This window comes from Myxine glutinosa, chromosome 11 (genome assembly GCF_964187855.1).
Source record: "Myxine glutinosa chromosome 11, kmMyxGlut1.1, whole genome shotgun sequence".
NCBI lineage: Eukaryota > Metazoa > Chordata > Myxini > Myxiniformes > Myxinidae > Myxine > Myxine glutinosa.
The window spans coordinates 50,188,436-50,209,053 of record NC_136271.1 but is presented as its reverse complement, the minus strand read 5'-3'; the positions used below and the strand labels follow the sequence as shown (position 1 = coordinate 50,209,053).

Below are 20,618 nucleotides of genomic sequence, written 5' to 3'. Positions count from 1 at the left end.
ACATTTGAACAAAAGAAGCACAACTGATGTACCCTGGGAACTGAAATAGCAAATAGGAATGTTGTTGAATATTAATCGATTTCTACTGGAATGACAAAGAAAAGAGAACTTCATTTATGCAGATGTGTCATCACAATAATTTTGACAACTTTGTACTCTACCATCTAAATATCAAGTGCAGTTCATAAACTAGAGCAATGTGACTGTATATGCCTCCGCGTAGTCCCTGCCCATGACAATGGGTAGATGCCCTCGTTCACTGTCCGAAAAATAAACAAGTTTGGTTGAAATCCCTTCAGCCGTTTTGAAGTATCCCATTTTTACCAGACATGACGGGTTTCACATCGATCAGTGAATCGGTTTGGGGAAAAGGTTTTTATTTATTTATTTTATTTCGGCATTCAAGCTAATATGGCTGCCAACCCACGTGACATACGACATCGAAAATGCACACTCTGCATATGTATGGGTAAGGGATCACGTTTGTGAAGTTTCGTGTTCATCAGAAATGGTTCGTTTTCTTATGTACAAGATGGCTGCCAAACCACGTGACCTACAACGTCATGATTTTCAAATTATATGCAACAATGATGTTAGATGACATTTGTAAAATTTCGCATTGATAGGGCAAGCGGTTTCAGAGATATAATCATTTAATATTTTCCTTCACTTCAATATGGCTGCCAAACCATGTGACTCATGATGTCATAAATTTAATATTTCAATACAAATGGGTCAGAAATCATGTTCATGAAATTTCAGATTTTTAGGACAAGGCATTCAATTAAAACATTTATGGCTGGTATACCACTTCACCGATATTATCATGCATTGGTTCCCCATTGGCAGTTGTTGACAATGTGCCAAGTTGAAAATTTTTCCATTCAGCGGTTTCCGAGAAATAATTTTTTCATCATTTGTGTTTAATCCAAGATCGCTGCCATGGCACGTGATCTATGACGTCACAATTATCATAAAAACATTATGCGCGGGTGTCGTTCCGACCCTGAAAATTGTCTCAATCTGACATGTGGTTGCTAAGAAACACGAGGTTTAGCCCGTACGGACGGACCGACGGACAAACCGAAAACATAATGCCTCTGGCCACCTTTGGGGGAGGAGGCATAAAAAATTAAAATGCAAGAAATCGCATGGGACGATAATGACGAATATTATCTATTTTAAACTGGCAAGGATCATTTAGAAGAAAATAGTGAGTGGCGTGGAAATATACTTGCAGTTCGAGGAGAGGAGGGAACAGAGCATGCGTGGTTTGTGCAAGTTTGTGATCGATACATACGAGCGGATATTTGCCATGTCTTCATTTAATTTTAACACCATGACTCACCGGAGTATTGACAGGCGATGCTATAATATGGCGACGTATGTATACCCTTTCCGTATGGTGCTCCATGAAGTACCTAAACAAGAAAGAAAGACAACATCAACAACAATGAACACAACAGGTGGAATCAATAGATTCTTGCATGTATCGAGTGAGTGGGAGATTACAAACTTAATGAGGTCCACTTGTTATGTGTTCTCACCCACAAACTAATGCCATCAAATAGCAGGATAGCTATACCTTAAAAGGCCTTTTCACGGCCAAACTACTCGGGAATTAGATGCATGCCTTCAAGTTATCAGATGATCATGATGATCAAACTTATGTCACATGTGAAGTGTCACGAGCTCTCCAAAACCTTTCAATACAGCAGCATCATGTCCCTACAATGCAAGAAACTCACATTAAAGATGGGTTGCACACCACCCGCTAACCTATTCATCGTCACAACCTCATTGCGGCTGTCCATCACCCTAAGCATGGCATTGCTGCCAACATCAAGCAACACCGAATATAACTAGATGGTATTCATAGAATACTTAACCTGCGCAGTCTTGAGGAGGACTTGGTACAAGCCTAACTCTTCTGTTTTTTTAGGGTTTTTTTTTTTTATTCAATACGGCACACGGCACACACACCGCACACATACGCATCGATTGCTTAACCTCGCTTTTCGCTTTGCGAGCGCAGGGTAACTAGTACAGAACTTCATCCGATCAATATGAAATTTACTGAGCGTAATCTGGGGAAAAATTGGTGGAGAAAAAATAATAATGATGACGTCATCGGACACGTGTTTCGGCCGCCATATTTGGTTTGACACAAAAGCCTAAAAAAACACTAAAACACATCCTGGTGAGAGTCTGCGATCTCTGATTGCTCTTTCTTGTTTTCCATGTAGAGGTTTCGGAGATATGGAGGTGCAAAGTTTTGCATTTTTTTCCCAAGATGGCGTCTGTACTACATGACCTATGATGTCATAATCATTATCAAAAAAAAGATTATATGGGAGGAGGTGCTCCCATTGTGAAGATTGTGTCCATCGGACTAACAGTTGCAGAGGAATTTTTTTTTTCATCCTGATCAGATCAAGTGTTGTACTTGTCGAATTATGACGTCATATGGAGGCACCTATGACATCATCATTAACATATCTTATTCCCCATGGGGTGTACTTGACAATGAGCCATGTTTCAATTTTTTCCATTAAGCGGTTTGGGAGATATAGTGCAACGTTTTTCCAATATGGTGTCCGTTCCATGTGACTGATGATGTCATAATTATCAGCAGAAAAATATACAGGCACTGGCGCTCCTTCGGTAAAATTTCATGTCAATCGGACCAACCGTTGCCAAGAAAATGAATTTTTAATTTAAATTAAAAATTAAATTGAGAAAATTAAATTGCCTGGAAGCAATTTAACTCACACGAACACCGGATTTTGCATAGAAAGGGAAAATAATACAAGGATTTATTCAATAACTATTGGGACAGGGAAACGTGACAATAAAAGCTGAATCCTAAATCGGGATCCCGCACACCTCACTTCACATACAAGACAAGGGAAGGGAAATCAGTAAATAAAAGAAACGTTGTTTGTGCGTTTGTGGATGCGAGCTTATCTGTCTCTGGATGTGTAACGTCCGTCGTCCAACGCGGCTTCGGTTGGCGCAAAGAAAGGCCTCGATGCGCCCCCGTTCGCGCGCTGCTTGGCCCACGTCCGCCAGTGCGTGACAGGCCTCGCGTCCCCGCGCGAAGCGAGCGAGCGGGCGTGCAACCGCCTCCGCAGACGTGCAACGTCCTCCTCGGGTTCGGCACGGCCCTCCGATGCACCCAACGTTCATGGCGAGCGAGTCGCAGATGAAGGGACCAAACGAGCAGGGCGAGGGCGGAAGGAAGGTCTGGGAAGGCAGAAGCCAAAGCAAGAAGGCCAAGGGAAGACGAGGAGGTGGGGAGCAAATGTCGATCTCCGACCACTTGCTTTCACATCCAGCACATGAGAGAGCAAATGGGGACGTCGCCGCTGACAGTCAAAATGCGACCACTCGCTATGGGATCCCAGCACGAGAAGGGTCAAAATATCGGCTCCGGTTCGTGGTGTCACTTCTCCTCTGATGTCATCGATCCTCCCTTCCAATCAGTCCCTCGTTCACTGTCCCTTCGCACCTCGCACCTTCGCACCTTCGCACCTCGCAAGGTGGGCATGGCCTAAGCCTGCCTGAGCAATGAGTGTTGCTTTGTGGTGATGTAACTGGCTGCAGCTGCATTGGCGGTGCCCCGAACTGGCTTTCAACGAGTTTTATAATAAGGGGGGAATTAATTAATGTGTGTGCTAAGGGCCTATCTAAGTGTCTATAAGAGTGCGTTGCCATAACGGACACTGGGATGCTCACAGAGGGAACGACACACAAGGGAATTTGCGAGGACACAGATACGCACTTGTTCCGACATACGGCTAAACACAGAACTTATTACAGGTGAGGTTCCCCATCACGACAGCCGGACACCTACCTATGCAGATCCACCTGGATCTCAATATTCCTCTACCCCAAATTCATAACAATACTTACCCTGCGCAGTCAACTTGGTGTGAGCCAACCCTTCTGTTTTTGAACGTTTCTTTTTTTTTGATCCAATATGGCTGCCAGACATATTGGTGTGCAATATGATGAAGAGAAGGACAAGCTCTGGTGTGCAATGGAGAAACTGATGGAAAACATGAAAGATGAGGAAGTTGTTGTGGTAGGAGGAGACCTAAATAGACATGTGGGAAGGAGTATGGACGGTTTTGAGGGAGTTCGTGGGGGTTACAGATATGGTGTGAGAAATGGAGAAGGTTAAAGGATTTTGGAATTTGCTGATGGAGCTGATTTGTTGGTTTGTCATACTCAGTTCCAGAAAGAGGATAATAAGCTTGTTATATACACGTCAGGTGGGTCGACGACAACTGTTGCCTGCCTACTGGTGCGTAGGTGAGATATGGGGCACCTCCGGTACACAAAGGTGATCCCGGGGGAGGAGGCTGTTTCACAGCACCACTTGGTTTTCTGCGACATAAGGGTGAAAGGTGCGAGGAGAGCTCGGCGGGTGAAGTACCAACCGAGAATGAAGGTGTGGAGGTTGAAAGAGGTGACAGTAAGGGAGGCATTAAAAGAGAGGCTGAGTATGGCAGACATTGGCAGAGGATGATGTGGTTGAGCTTGAAAGTGGTTGGATGTCAATGAAAGATAGTCTGTTGGGAGCCGTTGGTGAGGTATGTGGATGGACAAAAGGACCACCGAGGCACTCGGAAACATGGTGGTGGGATGATGAAGTCGGAAAGAAGATTGACGAGAAGAGGAAGAAGTTCAAGGAGTGGCAGAAGGCGAAGGGTATGGGGGCAGAAAAGGCAGAGAATGAAAGTTATAAGGCAGCCAAGAAGGCTGCAAAGAAAGAGGTAGCAAAGGCGCAGGAGGCATGTAGGAAAATGTTCGGAGAACGCTTTGGATTTTGGAAGAGGGTCAGAGAGCAGTATTCAGGATTGCAAAGCAGATAGCGAAAGAGAGGTGTGATGTGATGGGGGTGAGTTGCTTGAAGGATGAAGTGGGACAAATCGTTGTGGACCCAGATGGAATTAAAGGAAGATGGAAGAGAGATATCTATATTATAATAGGCGAAGGTGATTCTGTCCGTCTGTCCGGGGGTGTGGCTTAGTCCGTTTGCAGAGTAGCTCCACCCATTCTTGGAGAGGCTTCATGTAAACAAATATCCACCATTTTATTAACTCGAATAGCTTTGAGGCCTGTTTAGTTAGGCCCGTGCTGTCTTTCTCTCTCACACAGGTTTATTTCAATTCTCATTCGATATATCATTTCATTTTTAACAGTCGCTAACATAGTGTTAGACTCGGTTGAAAAAAACGGGAGGAGAATCCCAAGAAAGTTTCCGTTTATAGAACCAAATGATTTCTCAAAGGCCTGTAAACTAAAGCCCATTTTATCGAATTCACCATCTGATTTAATTTTTATCGATGGTTTTAGACTCGGTGTCAGAAATAATTGAGAACATTCACGCACGCACGGGAAATTGCCGAGATATATTCATAAAAATCGCGCCATGATGACACACAAAAATACACCGCCTAAAATAACAGTTGGGGAAAATGTCGACATATATTAAAAATTCGCTGTTTCTTTTCCGTTAAGATATATTACTTTGACGTTTTATGAGAGTCGGCACAAAAACGACATATATATCTTCGTTCTTTCTTATTTCATTCAACATTATTATCCGGAAGTAAAATATGTTTCAGGAAATTACCGAGAGATATGTCTTCGTTTTTTTTTTTTTTTTTAGGTGTGGTTGTAGAGGAGTGTGAGGGGTTGTAGAGGAGTGTGAGGAGGTATTGGAAAGGAGTGCGAGGAGGTATTGGAGAGGAGTGCGAGGAGGTATTGGAGAGGAGTGCGAGGAGGTATTGGAGAGGAGTGCGAGGAGGTATTGGAGAGGAGTGTGACGAGGTATTGGAGAGGAGTGTGAGGAGGTATTGGAGAGGAGTGTGAGGAGGTATTGGAGAGGAGTGTGAGGAGGTATTGGAGATGAGTGTGAGGAGGTATTGGAGAGGAGTGTGAGGTGTTGGAGAGGAGTGTGAGGAGGTGATGGAGAGGAGTGTGAGGAGTTATTGGAGAGGAGTGTGAGGGATTGGAGAGGAGTGTGAGGGATTGGAGAGGAGTGTGTGGGATTGGAGAGGAGTGTGAGGGATTGGAGAGGAGTGCGAGGGATTGGAGAGGAGTGCGAGGGATTGGAGAGGAGTGCGAGGGATTGGAGAGGAGTGCGAGGGATTGGAGAGGAGTGCGAGCGATTGGAGAGGAGTGCGAGCGATTGGAGAGGAGTGCGAGCGATTGGAGAGGAGTGCGAGCGATTGGAGAGGAGTGCGAGGGATTGGAGAGGAGTGCGAGGGATTGGAGAGGAGTGTGAGGGATTGGAGAGGAGTGTGAATGGTTGGAGAGGAGTGTGAATGGTTGGAGAGGGGTGTGAGGGGTTGGCGAGGGGTGTGAGGAGTTGGCGAGGATTGTGAGGGGTTGGAGAGGGGTGTGAGGGGTTGGAGAGGAGTGTGAGGGGTTGGAGAGGAGTGTGAGGGGTTGGAGAGGAGTGTGAGGGGTTGGCGAGGGGTGTGAGGGGTTGGAGAGGAGTGTGAGGGGTTGGAGAGGAGTGTGAGGGATTGGAGAGGAGTGTGAGGGGTTGGAGAGGAGTGTGAGGGATTGGAGAGGAGTGTGAGGGATTGGAGAGGAGTGTGAGGGATTGGAGAAGAGTGTGATGGATTGGAGAGGAGTGTGAGGGATTGGAGAGGAGTGTGAGGGGTTGGAGAGGAGTGTGAGGGATTGGAGAGGAGTGTGAGGGATTGGAGAGGAGTGTGAGGGATTGGAGAAGAGTGTGACGGATTGGAGAGGAGTGTGAGGGGTTGGAGAGGAGTGTGAGGGATTGGAGAGGAGTGTGAGGGGTTGGAGAGGAGTGTGAGGGATTGGAGAGGAGTGTGAGGGATTGGAGAGGAGTGTGAGGGATTGGAGAAGAGTGTGATGGATTGGAGAGGAGTGTGAGGGGTTGGAGAGGAGTGTGAGGGATTGGAGAGGAGTGTGAGGGATTGGAGAGGAGTGTGAGGGATTGGAGAAGAGTGTGACGGATTGGAGAGGAGTGTGAGGGGTTGGAGAGGAGTGTGAGGGGTTGGAGAGGAGTGTGAGGGGTTGGAGAGGAGTGTGAGCGGTTGGAGAAGAGTGTGAGGGGTTGGTGAGGAGTGTGAGGGGTTGGCGAGGAGTGTGAGGGGTTGACGAGGGGGGTGAGGAGTTGGCGAGGGGTTGGCGAGGGGTGTGAGGGGTTTGAGAGGGGTGTGAGGGGTTGGAGAGGAGTGTGAGGAGGTATTGGAGAGGAGTGTGAGGTATTGGAGAGGAGTGTGAGGTATTGGAGAGGAGTGTGAGGTATTGGAGAGGAGTGTGAGGAGGTGTTGGAGAGGAATGTGAGGAGGTGTTGGAGAGGAGTGTGAGGAAGTGTTGGAGAGGAGTGTGACGAGGTATTGGAGAGGAGTGTGAGGAGGTATTGGAGAGGAGTGTGAGGAGGTATTGGAGATGAGTGTGAGGAGGTATTGGAGAGGAGTGTGAGGTGTTGGAGAGGAGTGTGAGGAGGTGATGGAGAGGAGTGTGAGGAGTTATTGGAGAGGGGTGTGAGGGATTGGAGAGGAGTGTGAGGGATTGGAGAGGAGTGTGAGGGATTGGAGAGGAGTGTGAGGAATTTGAGAGGAGTGTGAGGCATTTGGGAGGAGTGCGAGGGATTGGAAAGGAGTGCGAGGGATTGGAGAGGAGTGCGAGGGATTGGAGAGGAGTGCGAGGGATTGGAGAGGAGTGCGAGCGATTGGAGAGGAGTGCGAGGGATTGGAGAGGAGTGCGAGCGATTGGAGAGGAGTGCGAGCGATTGGAGAGGAGTGCGAGCGATTGGAGAGGAGTGCGAGCGATTGGAGAGGAGTGCGAGGGATTGGAGAGGAGTGCGAGCGATTGGAGAGGAGTGCGAGGGATTGGAGAGGAGTGTGAATGGTTGGAGAGGAGTGTGAATGGTTGGAGAGGAGTGTGAATGGTTGGAGAGGAGTGTGAGGGGTTGGAGAGGAGTGTGAGGGGTTGGCGAGGAGTGTGAGGAGTTGGCGAGGAGTGTGAGGGTTTGGAGAGGAGTGTGAGGGTTTGGAGAGGAGTGTGAGGGGTTGGAGAGGAGTGTGAGGGATTGGAGAGGGGTGTGAGGAGGTGTTGGAGAGGAGTGTGAGGAGGTGTTGGAGAGGAGCAAGGGGTTGGAGAGGAGCGAGTGGTTGGAGAGAGAGGAGCGAGTGGTTGGAGAGAGAGGAGCGAGTGGTTGGAGAGTGAGGAGCGATTAGAGAGGCGAGTGAGGAGCGATTGGAGAGGAGAGTGGGGAGCGATTAGAGAGGGGAGCGATTGGAGAGGGGAGCGAGGCGCGATTGGAGAGGCAAGTGAGGCGCGATTGGAGGGGAGTATGAGGGATTTGAGAGGAGTGTGAGGGATTTGAGAGGATTGAGGGATTTGAGAGGAGTGTGAGGGATTTGAGAGGAGTGTGAGGGATTGGAGAGGAGTGTGAGGGATTGGAGAGGAGTGTGAGGGATTGTAGAGGAGTGTGAGGGATTGGAGAGGGTGTAAGGGGTTGGAGAGGAGTGTGAGGGATTGGAGAGGGGTGTGAATGATTGGAGAGGAGTGTGAGGGATTTGAGAGGAGTGTGAGGGGTTGGAGAGGAGTGTGAGGGATTGGAGAGGAGTGTGAGGGATTGGAGAGGAGTGTGAGGGATTGGAGAAGAGTGTGACGGATTGGAGAGGAGTGTGAGGGATTGGAGAGGAGTGTGAGGGGTTGGAGAGGAGTGTGAGCGGTTGGAGAAGAGTGTGAGGGGTTGGAGAAGAGTGTGAGGGGTTGGCGAGGAGTGTGAGGGGTTGGCGAGGGGTGTGAGGAGTTGGCGAGGGGTGTGAGGAGGTGTTGGAGAGGAGTGTGAGGAGGTGTTGGAGAGGAGTGTGAGGAGGTGTTGGAGAGGAGCGAGGGGTCGGAGAGTGAGGAGCGATTGCAGAGGCGGGTGAGGAGCGATTGGAGAGGAGAGTGAGGAGCGTTTGGAGAGGCGAGTGAGGCGCGATTGGAGAGGCGAGTGAGGCGCGATTGGAGAGGCGAGTGAGGAATTGAACATGTGTGAGGGATTTGAGAGGAGTGTGAGGGAATGGAGAGGAGTGTGAGGGATTGGAGAGGAGTGTGAGGGATTGGAGAGGAGTGTGAGGGATTGGAGAGGAGTGTGAGGGATTGGAGAGGAGTGTGAGGGATTGGTGAGGAGTGTGAGGCATTGGAGAGGAGTGTGAGGGATTGGAGAGGAGTGTGAGGGACTGCAGAGAAGTGTGAGGGACTGGAGAGGAGTGTGAGGGATTGGAGAGGAGTGTGAGGGACTGTAGAGGAGTGAGGGTTTGGAGAGGAGTGTGAGGGGTTGGAGAGGAGTGTGAGGAGTTGGAGAGGAGTGTGAGGAGGTGTAGGAGAGGATTGTGAGGAGGTATTGGAGAGGAGTGCGAGGAGGTATTGCAGAGGAGAGCAAGGAGATATTGGAGAGGAGAGCGAGGAGGTATTGGAGAGGAGTGTGAGGAGGTATTGGAGAGGAGTGTGAGGAGGTATTGGAGAGGAGTGTGAGGTGGTATTGGAGAGGAGTGTGAGGAGGTATTGGAGAGGAGTGTGAGGAGGTATTGGAGAGGAGTGTGAGGAGGAGTGGCATTGGAGAGGCGTGAGGGTGGAGAGGAGTGAGGAGTCACATATTATGTGAAATAAATAAAGTGTTCATTATACCATTTTAACCATTTTGTAAAATTTAATGTGCAGCATCGAAATCAAGATGTCCAAATGTCAAACGTTCATTCCCACGGGTGACCCCACTAGTATCGAAATACTTTTGAATGCAGAGAATGAATGGGATGGCAACATAAAGAGTAACCCAGTTTTAGGACCGGCAGAGAAGACAACTGAGAAGGAAGTTGAGGAAGCGATAAAAGCAATGAAGAGTAGAAAAGCGGGAGGGCTGACGGGAGTTGTGGGAGATATGTTGAAGGCAGCCTGGAAATTGCGGTGTGAAGAGAATGACAGAGGTCTGCAATCTGGTGGTGAAAGAAGGCTGCATTCCAGTGGATTGGGAACTGAGTACCCTTGTCCCTCGATATAAGGGGAAAGGTGACCCTCTGGACTGTGGCTCGTATTGAGCGATAAAGTTATTGGAGCATGGAATGAAGGTATTGGAAAGGGTGTTGGAGAGCAGGATAAGGAAGAAAGTGAAGATTGACGAAATGCAGTTTGGATTTATGCCAGGAAGAGGAACGACAGACGCGCTTTTTATTGTGAGGCAGTTGCAGGAGAAGTACATGAAGAAGAGGAAGAAGTTGTTTCTTGGGTTTGTTGAACTGGAGAAAACATTCGATAGGGTTCCACGTGAAGTAATGACATGGGCATTGAGGAAGTTAGGAGTGGAGGAATGGTTGATCAGAGTAGTGATGGCAATGTACAAAAGAGCGTGCACAGCTGTAAGGACGAAGGACGGGAACAGTGGTGAGTTTGAGATGAAGGTGGGAGTGCATCAGGGGTCGGTGCTAAGTCCACTACTATTTGTAGCTGTGATGGAGGTGCTGGCTCGGAATGTAAAGGAGGGTTTACCGTGGGAGTTGTTGTATGCAGATGATCTGGTGTTGATTGCAGAAAGTATGGATGGACTGAAGGAGAAGATGAACAAGTGGAAGGAATGTATGGAGAGAAAAGGTCTGAAGGTAAATATCGGAAAAACGAAGGTCATGGCAAGTGGTAAAGCATGTGGTTAGGTGAAAAGAACTGGGAAGTGGCCGTGTACTGTGTGCAGGAAGGGTGTCGAATTCCATTCAATGTACAATGTGCGCTCAGTGGGTTCATCTAAAATGTAGTCGTTTGAGAGGGTCATTAACCAGTGTGGCAGCTACATTCAAGTGTAAGGTGTGCACAGAGGGAGCTGCAGATGGAGGAAATGTTGAGTTGGATCTTGGAGATGGCGTGAAGCTGGAAGGTGTGAAAACATTTTGTCACCTAGGAGACATGCTGAATGGAGAAGGTGGATCAGACTCGGCAACGGTTGCTGGAGTGAGATGTGCATGGAAGAAGTTTCGGGAACTGAGTGGCGTGCTAATGAGGAGGGGTGTCGATGAAGCTGAAGGGAAAGGTGTATGCTGCATGTGTGCGAAGTGTTATGATTTATGGGAGCGAGACATGGGTAATGAACGTAGAGCAGCAACGAAGGCTGGAAAGGGTGGAAATGCGAATGGTTCGGTGGATGTGTGGAGTATTGTTGACAGAGAGGAAGACAAATGATGAATTGTGAAAGATGATGGGAATTGACCCTGTGATGGATGCTGTGAAGAGAAACAGTTTGAGATGGTTTGGTCATGTGTTGAGGAAGGATGAAATTGACTGGTTGAGAAGAGTGATGGAAATGAATGTAGAAGGAAGTAGAGGATGGGGAAGACCGAGAAAGACTTGGCTAAAGATGGTTGAAGAGGAAATGTGGGCAAGGGGGTTAACAAGGGGAGATGCAGAAAATAGGGCAAAATGGAGAAGATTGTCATGGGGACCGCAAGGCTAACCCCCGCTCTTGCAGGGAAAATTGCCTGAAAATGCCTGTTGTATGGCTGCCAGACCACGTGAGCAATGACATCATAAATTTATATTCTCCAATATAATTGTTGCATAGATCATGCTCAATAAATGTCAAACTAATCAGGCTAAGCGTTGTCCCTGTCGAATTATGACGTCATAATTATGGCACCAATGACGTCATCGTTAACACCACCTATTCCCCATATCGAGTTATTTACAAGGAGCCACGTTTCAACTTTTCCAAAGAACGGTTTTGGAGATAGATCTGCAACGTTTTTCGGTTTTTCCAACATGGTGCCTGCAACACATAACCTGTGACGTCATGATTGTCATTAAAATATTCTCAAGGAGGAGGCGCTCCCATGGTGAAAATTTTGTGTCCATCAGACCAACATTTAATGAAAAAACATTAATAACGATCGGATGGATAAGTGGTATTTGTCGAATTATGTCGTCATAACAAAGGCACCGATGACATCATCATTAACACATCTTATTCCCCATGGGGAGTAGTTGACAATGAGCCAGGACTCGATTTTGTTTCCATGGAGTGGTTTCATAGATAAAGGTGCAAAGTTTTTCCAAGATGGCACCTGTATCATGTGACCTATGACGTCATAATAATCATTAAAATATTCTGCAGGAGGAGCCGCTCGTGTTCTGAACATTTCGTGCCAATCAGACTAACAGTTGCAGAGGATTTTTTTTTTCATACTGATCAGATCAAGCCTTGTACTTGTCGAATTATGACGTCATAATTAAAGCACCAATGACATCATCATCAACATATCTTATTCCCCATGGGGAGTATTTGACAATGAGCCAAGTTTCCATTTTTTCCATTGAGCGGTTTGGGAGACAGAGGTGCAACGTTTTTCCAAGATGGCGTCCATACCACGTGACCGACGTCATAATTATGCATATAAATTTTCTACAGGCGGAGGTGCTCCTATGGTAAAATTTCGTGTCAATCGGACCAACAGTTGCCGAGAAAGTGAATTTTAAAAATGCAGACATGGCAAATGGCACACACACAGCACACGTACGCAACTGATTGCTTGATTGTTTAACTCCGCCTTTCGCTTCACGAGCGCAGGGTAACGAGGTAAGAAGGGTGCCACAACCAATCAACTCAATTACACTCACATTTAGGTCTTCTCCAAACTTATTGTTTGAAATCAGCAGTTTGGCTTCCACCCTGATAATTTCACTCTCAACATGTTACTGTTATGATCTCAAGAATGGATTGATGGATTGATCAAACAGAAGCTCAGGACCATCTTTTGGACATTTGTCTGCCAGTCTCGAAGTGAACCTTGCGGTCCAAGCTATCTTTCAGGGGATTCGGAATTTCTTTCTTGACCGATTGGGTTTACTCCATGAAGGCAGGCAGTACATTTCCTTGTATGGCATTCTGTCTTCTACTCAACCTCGACCGGCTGGCATCCCTCAAGGTAGTGTACTGGGATCAGCTGCGCTCTTGGGATAAAAACAATAGCCTGGTTGCATAAAACCCCCTGAATATAACCTCTGGCTATGGCTTCCCCTCTGCTCCCACCTTTTGTTCAAATGTGTGCTGTACCGTCCACCAAATAGTGAGGACTCCATCTACATCTCGCTGTCTAACAACATGGACCAACTTATATCCACTCATCCCAACTCTCTCTCTTCCTCATATGTGGCGACATCAACTGTTATCATACCAGCTGGCTGGGCATTGTCATAATATCCACAACCAGCCATGGCACCTCAGCAAAGGGCTTCTGCAACTCATTGGGACTGACACAATCTGTCAATTTCCCGACCCAGATCTCAGTCAACGGCACAACATCTCTTCTAGATTTGGTTATGACGAACGTCCCTGCAGGTGTCTGCTGTTCTTCTTGTGCTCCAATCGGTTCATCTTGTCATTTGCTTGTTAAAGTCGATATCTCTCTGGTCATTCACAGACTCCTCAGCATCGACGAGTCTGGAATTTCACTCAGGCCGAACGGCACGGTCTTCAAGCAGCCATCAATCACCTGGACTGGTCTCCCATCTCTCCTACCCCTGGGAATTCTTCCAAAGCAAACTGCTCTCTCTCATGCACAGATTTATCCCATCTCATCTTCAGTTGTCATATCACACTGGACACTCCACTTTTAAACTTCCTGTCCCAGTCGTACACCTGCTGCAGCGATAAACAGATGCAATATGGTGATGCATGTTTATCGCTGTAGCAGGTGTACAACTGGGACAGGAAGTTTAAAAGTGGTGTCCAGTGTGGCATACGCTGCTCGCTCGAGCCGGCTTCACACAGTGGACACACCAGAAATGGGTGCAGAATTTGAGCGCGTGCTAAGGGAAAACCGTCGCATTACGCTGAATGAAGTGGTCTCTGAATTGAACATTTAGCCATGGTTCAGCACACGATATCATTCACAAAGTGCTGGGGTTCCGCAATGTGTCTGCAAGGTGGGTGCCTAGACAACTCACACCCGAACTGAAAGAACGGCAAGTGGAAGCATGTGAAGAACTTCTGCGACATTACAAAACAGAAGGCGACACTTTCTTACAGCGCGTAGTGACTGGTGATGAAAGCTGTGTCCACTACTTTCAGCCAGAAAGGAAGAGGAAGCGTGGCGCCATTCAACTTTACCGAAGCCCAAAAAATTCCGCACACACCCTTCCACTGGAAAAGTGATGATGACGCTCTTCTGGGATAGTCAAGTCCCACTTGTAGAGCATTACATCCCCATCGGGACCACAGTCACCAATGCATCATATTGCAACCTCCTTAAAAATCATCTCAAACCAGCAATCAGATCAAAACATCGTGGACTACTCACTACCGGTGTTTTTCTGCAGCACGACAATGCTCGGCCTCATACTGCCCGCGCTACAACTGCAACAATCGAGGACCTGCATTTTGAATTTCTCATCCACCCTACTCGCCAGACCTCGCCCCTTCGGATTACCACATCTTTGGGCCACTTAGAGGCACTTGGTGGAACCACTTTCCAAATCTGACGAAGAGGTCCAAGAGGCGGTGCATGAATGGCGACAAGCAGCCAAAATATATATTTTTTCTCGAGGAATCCAGGCCTCAGTAAAGCGCTGGAAAAAATGCATTGAACGCAATGGAGATTATGTCGAAAAATAACAGTTGTTACACACGTACATGCGATAAACAAGTTGTGAAAAATATTTTAAGGTTACTTATTGCCTGCCCCTTGTAGAACATGTCATTCAACGCATTCAAGTCCCACACTCACAACGCCATTCCACAAGGATTGAATGGGGAATCATTGAATCTCCATACATGGTGCTACCCTTTGCGTGAAGCACAGCAAGTGTGAAGCAAACACAGAGCTCCATGGCCTGATGATCATCTAGGTCTGAAGGATGGCCACATCCTTGGTGTTCTCCACAAAGCCAAGTCCTCTTTGAACCATCTTATCGCACAAGTATGGAATATACAATATTTTTCCCCAATGCAGGCTGGTGAAGCTGACTCTCTCTTTGCCCCTCAACAGAGGCAATCTCAAGGACTGCTTCCCACACTGTGTATGCAGATTGGAGGTTTTGCTGTCCCATCCCATCTCTGCTCCAATGTTTTCCAATTATTTATGAAACCTAATGGAATTGGTATTTATTACCGGGGAAATGTGCATTATTTTCACCAATCTCAAACAGCACATCTTTAACATGGACGTCAAATCTCACAGAACAGCCATTGTAGTAATATCCACAACCAAGCACACAAGTTGGCCTTGCACAATAAACTTGCAGATTACTACTAGCCTCATGACGTATTTACCTCACGGTTGGTGCCAGAAAAGTTCAACAGGCCTTGGTGAATAATGTCATGCCAGTTCCAAACTTTTGATCCACTGGAGGACAGAAACAGTTCACATCAGGAATAAAACACAGCAGTCACTATAAGCAAAGAACGTGTACATATTACTGCAGGTTGGGAACACACTGCATTCATTCTGATGAATGAGTGAAGACAAGTGTTTAACATCTAATATATATATACATATATATATACACAGTCACGTGAAAAAGTACACCCCATGTAAAGTTTTGACTTTTTCAACATATTTTAACACACAGCTATTTGATCTTCATTTCAACAATATTGATAGATAAAGGTGATATAATATGACAAATATCATGAAACATTTACATTTTGTAGTCCATTTTGTAGTACCACTTATCCATCCATCCAGTGAAATGCCAGACTCGTCGGCAATGAGGCAGCTCTCTGAGATTATCCAGAGAGATGTTGACGTTCATAGTCATATGATCAGATGAAACAATTGGGGCAGAGAAAGAGCAGGAGACATTTGCGAGGAAAATTTGACAACCAAGTCCAGAAGGGAGGATTTGTCATTATGAGAAATCCGGGTTGGAAATTTCACCGATTGAGTCGGTCCCATGGAGTCACAGAAGTCCTTTGCTGAAGTGCCATGGCTGGTGATACAGGTACCAACAGCCAGTTACAATTGAAATCATCACATATGAGGAACAGAGAGTTGGGATGAGTCGTTAAACATTGGTCCACATCTGAGAGAGAGATGCAGATGGAGTTGTCACTGTTTGGAAGACGGTACAACACCCAGAAAAATAAGAAAGAGGTTGGAGTGAAGGGAATTAGACTGTAGTGGAGAAGAATAACAACACACAAGGGATGCCACTGATGAAGAAATAATGGCAGTGAAGCATTTTAAAATGTTTTAAAACCTGTATTATAAAAGGAGCTGTGTCGGTCTGTTTGTTGTGTTATAACTTGAGAACGGATTAACGGATTTCAATAAATCCAACTACAGTGGATCCAGGTAACTCCCGGGAGTGTTTGTGATCCAAAATTCTTTTCTTATTTTTTTTTTATGGGTACATGGACACGCGTGTCAAAACTGCAAATGCCAACACGTGACGTTAGTTATCCATCCCTGCACGGAGAGCAGGATCTCCCAGGAATCCTTTTTTTTCTTCCCCCATAGATTAGCCATCACAGCAAAGATTAGTATTTCCGTCAGCGAAGCGACGGGTCTTATATTCTTGCACTCTTAAAAGAAGAAGCGTTTGCAATTTTACATTCAATGAAGTTTCAGTTTGGAGATATTAAGAAAAGCAAGATATAAAGAATGACGTTCAGGCATGAGGAAATTCCACTCCATGAGCAGATTTGCGAATGAGGATGAGTCATAAATTCATCATATTAATCCTCAAAACCAAACGGAACTGGACGTAGTGGAAGCAAACACAGTCTCCACCTCCCCAGAAGTTCAAGTGGACATCGCCTTCGAAAGTTCATGGCCACAGGTTTGTGGGACAGTGAAGATGTGTCCAATCAAATCAATGGTGAGTACTGTGGTGAGGATGCAGAGGCTTTCCCAACCAAACTGCCCACTTTACTCTGGGTCATGGAATATCGACCATTGTCATGAAAACCTGTTGATTCAGTCCCCTGAACTGCCACGTGTTAAATTCATTGGGAACTATTTGAAATATAAAAAAATTAAGCTACTGATGGAGCTACTGATGGAGCTACAGGAGCTACTGATGTTGTTTTCTATGTTAGGCCTCAAACCGGTGTTATGTTAGGCCTTTCCCTCGTGGTCCCCCTGTACTGTCTTTCCCTCGCAGTCCCCCTGTGCTGTCTTTCCCTCATGGTCCCCCTGTACTGTCTTTCCCTCGTGGTCCCCCTGTGCTGTCTTTCCCTCGTGGTCCCCCTGTACTGTCTTTCCCTCGTGGTCCCCCTGTGCTGTCTTTCCCTCGTGGTCCCCCTGTGCTGTCTTTCCCTCGCGGTCCCCCTGTGCTGTCTTTCCCTCGCGGTTGTCAGCTCTTTCACGAGCCTCGATTCAGTATTAAAAAACAAAAACAAGAAAAAAAACAAAAAAAAACATTCTGTACACCACTCGCATAAGCAGGTACATTTCGTACATAATGCAATAAAAAAAATACAGATCGACTCTTCATACTTACTGGAAGGCAAAGGCACTCCCATACATTCTTCTTGCTGAACAAAATTCAGCCTCTCTTTCACTCGGAGCGGTGAGGAACAAAAATTGATTCCGTGTCCTCATGAAGCCAAGTTGCTGTGGAAAGATTGACAGACAAAGACATGTGGAGAGAGAGATGGAGGAGACAGATAGATATGGAGAGAAAGAGAAAAACGTATTAAGCGAGACAGAAACACAGGTACAGAGAAACAAATATGAATGGGCAAGGCCATTCCTTTTCTCTCATCAATCATTTGACAGAAAGTACAAATTACAATGTAAGAATATGATTCTAAACGGCGTCGCCCGGGCGTCCGTCAACTTTTGGTTTCCGCCAATTTCAAGCAGAACGGCTTGTCCGATTAAATCCATTTTTGCAGTGTGTGTTGCGGTTGAGTAGAGGAAGGTTCCTTTCGAAAATGGGCGTGCTGCGATTTTCAATACAGCCGCCACGGCAGCCATCTTGAAATTGGTTTCCGTCAATTTCGAGCAGAATGGCTTGTCCGATTAAATCATTTTTGCAGTGTGTGTGACAAATTGTGTGTGTGTGTGTGTGTGTGTGTGTGTGTGTGTGTGTGTGTGTGTGTGTGTGTGTGTGTGTGTGTGTCATAACAAGTTATCATCAATGCTTCCTTTCACCATGCGTGGGCTGAGGGGTTATGCCTGCTTTGCGGTGCTATTTATTGATTTTGTCATCAAAATGTGATTGGGAGAGAAGATTACTCTCTATGTCAAGCGGCTCTTTAAGAAAGGAAAGCATGCAAAGTTAATGATTAAGGTACACCCTCTTACATGATATGTGCGATTCACCTGCTTGCACATGACAACAGGTACAATTAAGCTCAGTGCAGAAAGTACTCTGAAGATTAGGACGGTTGTATAACAATCACTGAATAGTTTAAATATCACCTCATCTAATTGCAAGAAGTCATATCACATGGCCTACACATTTGAGCATCTTAAGATTGTAACAGTTTCAAGTGAGCAAAAACGCGCTACCTGCGCAACAAATACCACATTGACATTCCATTTTTATATTTATTAATTATGCCTGGTTGCTCTGGGCCGTTGAGCTCTACTAATCCACCTTGGTCCACAGAAGAAAAGTAAAACAGGGTATTTGGGTTTTCTTACTGACAATTCAAAATTAAAATCAATTATTCTGTTGCTGATCAAAGTACACAATTCAAGGTGCTGAGAGCATGTTGGAGGTAGTGACTAACCTGATCGACGGGAAGTTTAACAATCGGGATAGTGACGCTTTCAATTACCCTGCAGGAGCAATACAAAAGAATATATACTGAATGCTTCGTCTTACTTGCAAGGGGGCAAACCACTAAATGTGTAACATCTGGTGAATGCAATTGCATGTTATTGGTGAAAAGAATGTGGTGGAAATTCACACAAATTCCAAAAAACTTCTCAAAATTCACACAAATTCAAAAAAACTTCTCAAAATTCACACAAATTCAGAAAAACTTCTCCAAACTCACACAAATTCAAAAAAACTTCTCAAAATTCACACGAATTCAAAAGAACTCAAAATTCACAGTAATTCCAAAAAAACTTCTCAAAATTCACACAAATTAAAAAAAAATCATTACAACTGGAGATAATAATGAATGCATTGCAATTTGAGATCAAATCTTACCATTTCAGCAGAGGATAGGCCAAAGGATCCTTGTTCTCCAAATGCCGTTTTATTTCCATGGAGGAACACTTAAAAGGAAAATTCAACAAACAAGACATTTTGTTTTGACAGCATACAATGAAAAATACAATGTAGCATCATAATATGGATCCTCTTTAAAAAAAACGTCATTAAACTTTTCCAGGGGACTTTTGAAACACGTCAACAAAGATGTTTCAAAGCACCACTTGTTGGAAGCTGAGGGATGCAGTGCAGCAGATTTCTCGAGAATAGGTTTCATTTTCACGAAGTTCAGAATGTAGTGCAGTGACTCGTTATTTCCTATGACAAACGACCATGGATGTACTCATTCACGTCTCGGTAACACATGACCACGACTGACCAATCGGCAGAAAATCCTAACAACACTTCTTCTCGCTCCACCTCCAAGGATACGCAAGAAACTTTGGCGTAGGAGGAAGCCATTCGGCAGTCAAGCAGTATCTGTCGGTAAGTCGGTGAGTCAGTCAGTCAGTGAGTGAGTGAGTCTGTAAACACTTCAGTCATTATTGCCTGAACCAAACACAATTTTGATGAAACTTGGCCAAAAGATTTTTTTTTTTTTTTTTGTATACAAGATCGAGGCTCGTGTAAGAGTTAACATTAATCACAAAAAAAACAAACGGACACATAAAACATCATAAAGGGAGCAGGAGACAAGATGGGGAGAGAGAGGGGGAAGCGCACGAGTGCAACATTTGAGAGCAGGGACATCGGGAGATCTGTGGGAGGGGGAGGGGTTGGGGGGAGGAGGCGTGGGAAGGGGGGTGGGAGTGGAGTGGGAGAAGTATAAAACACATGAACACTGCTCGGACTTCCAGGAAAGAAGTCGGAATTTCAATAAAATGGATCTAGGCTGAAATTAACGGGGGTAGAAAAGATCAAGGTTTTGGATGGGGGAAGATAACATGGTGGTGAACAGCTGTTTTAAAGACCTGGAGGGATGAGTGGGATTGAAGAGAGTGAGGGAGTTTGTTCCAGAGGCGGGAGAAAAGAGGAATGAAAGAGTGAAGGTGAGCAGAGTCTTGATTTTAGCAGTTTAACCATAAGAGGGTTGCTGGCAGATCTTGCGCGACCTGAAGGAATATTTGGGGGACAGAGCACAGACAGAGCTGGGGGAGCAAGGCCGGAGAGGAGTCGGTAGAAGACAAAGGCCACCAACCTGCCTGCGGTGAGAGAGAGTGAAAGGCCCTCGAAAATTCAAAGTGTGCCCAATTGGTGTTGTGTGGCCAATACAATTAAAGTTTTTACGGCGTAGCTCGTGTGGCAAAGCCGTCTGGAACAGCGCTTGTCTATCTGTCCGGCGTATGTATGTATGTATCTATGTCCCTCACAAACGTCCACCAATCAGAGCTGAGGATCTGGTCACATGACAGGGGGACAGAATTTAGTAACCATTACATTTGCAAATTTTCTAAAAGGAAATATAACAACCTTTGTGG

At 45.9% G+C, this 20,618-nt stretch overlaps 1 protein-coding gene across 1 annotated transcript in view; it reads right to left on the bottom strand.

Annotated features, from left to right (window-relative positions):
• Positions 1–1,671: 1,671 nt before the first annotated feature.
• The window catches only part of LOC137414571 (protein mono-ADP-ribosyltransferase PARP6-like), a 32,839-nt gene continuing 13,892 nt past the window's right edge, over positions 1,672–20,618 (bottom strand). The window contains exons 6-10 of the mRNA XM_078786270.1: positions 19,138–19,205; positions 18,710–18,758; positions 17,470–17,582; positions 15,296–15,368; positions 1,672–1,728 (exon numbers count right to left, since the gene is read on the bottom strand). Coding sequence (XP_078642396.1) covers positions 1,672–1,728; positions 15,296–15,368; positions 17,470–17,582; positions 18,710–18,758; positions 19,138–19,205 — 360 coding nt within the window. The remainder of the gene's footprint in view (positions 1,729–15,295; positions 15,369–17,469; positions 17,583–18,709; positions 18,759–19,137; positions 19,206–20,618) is intronic.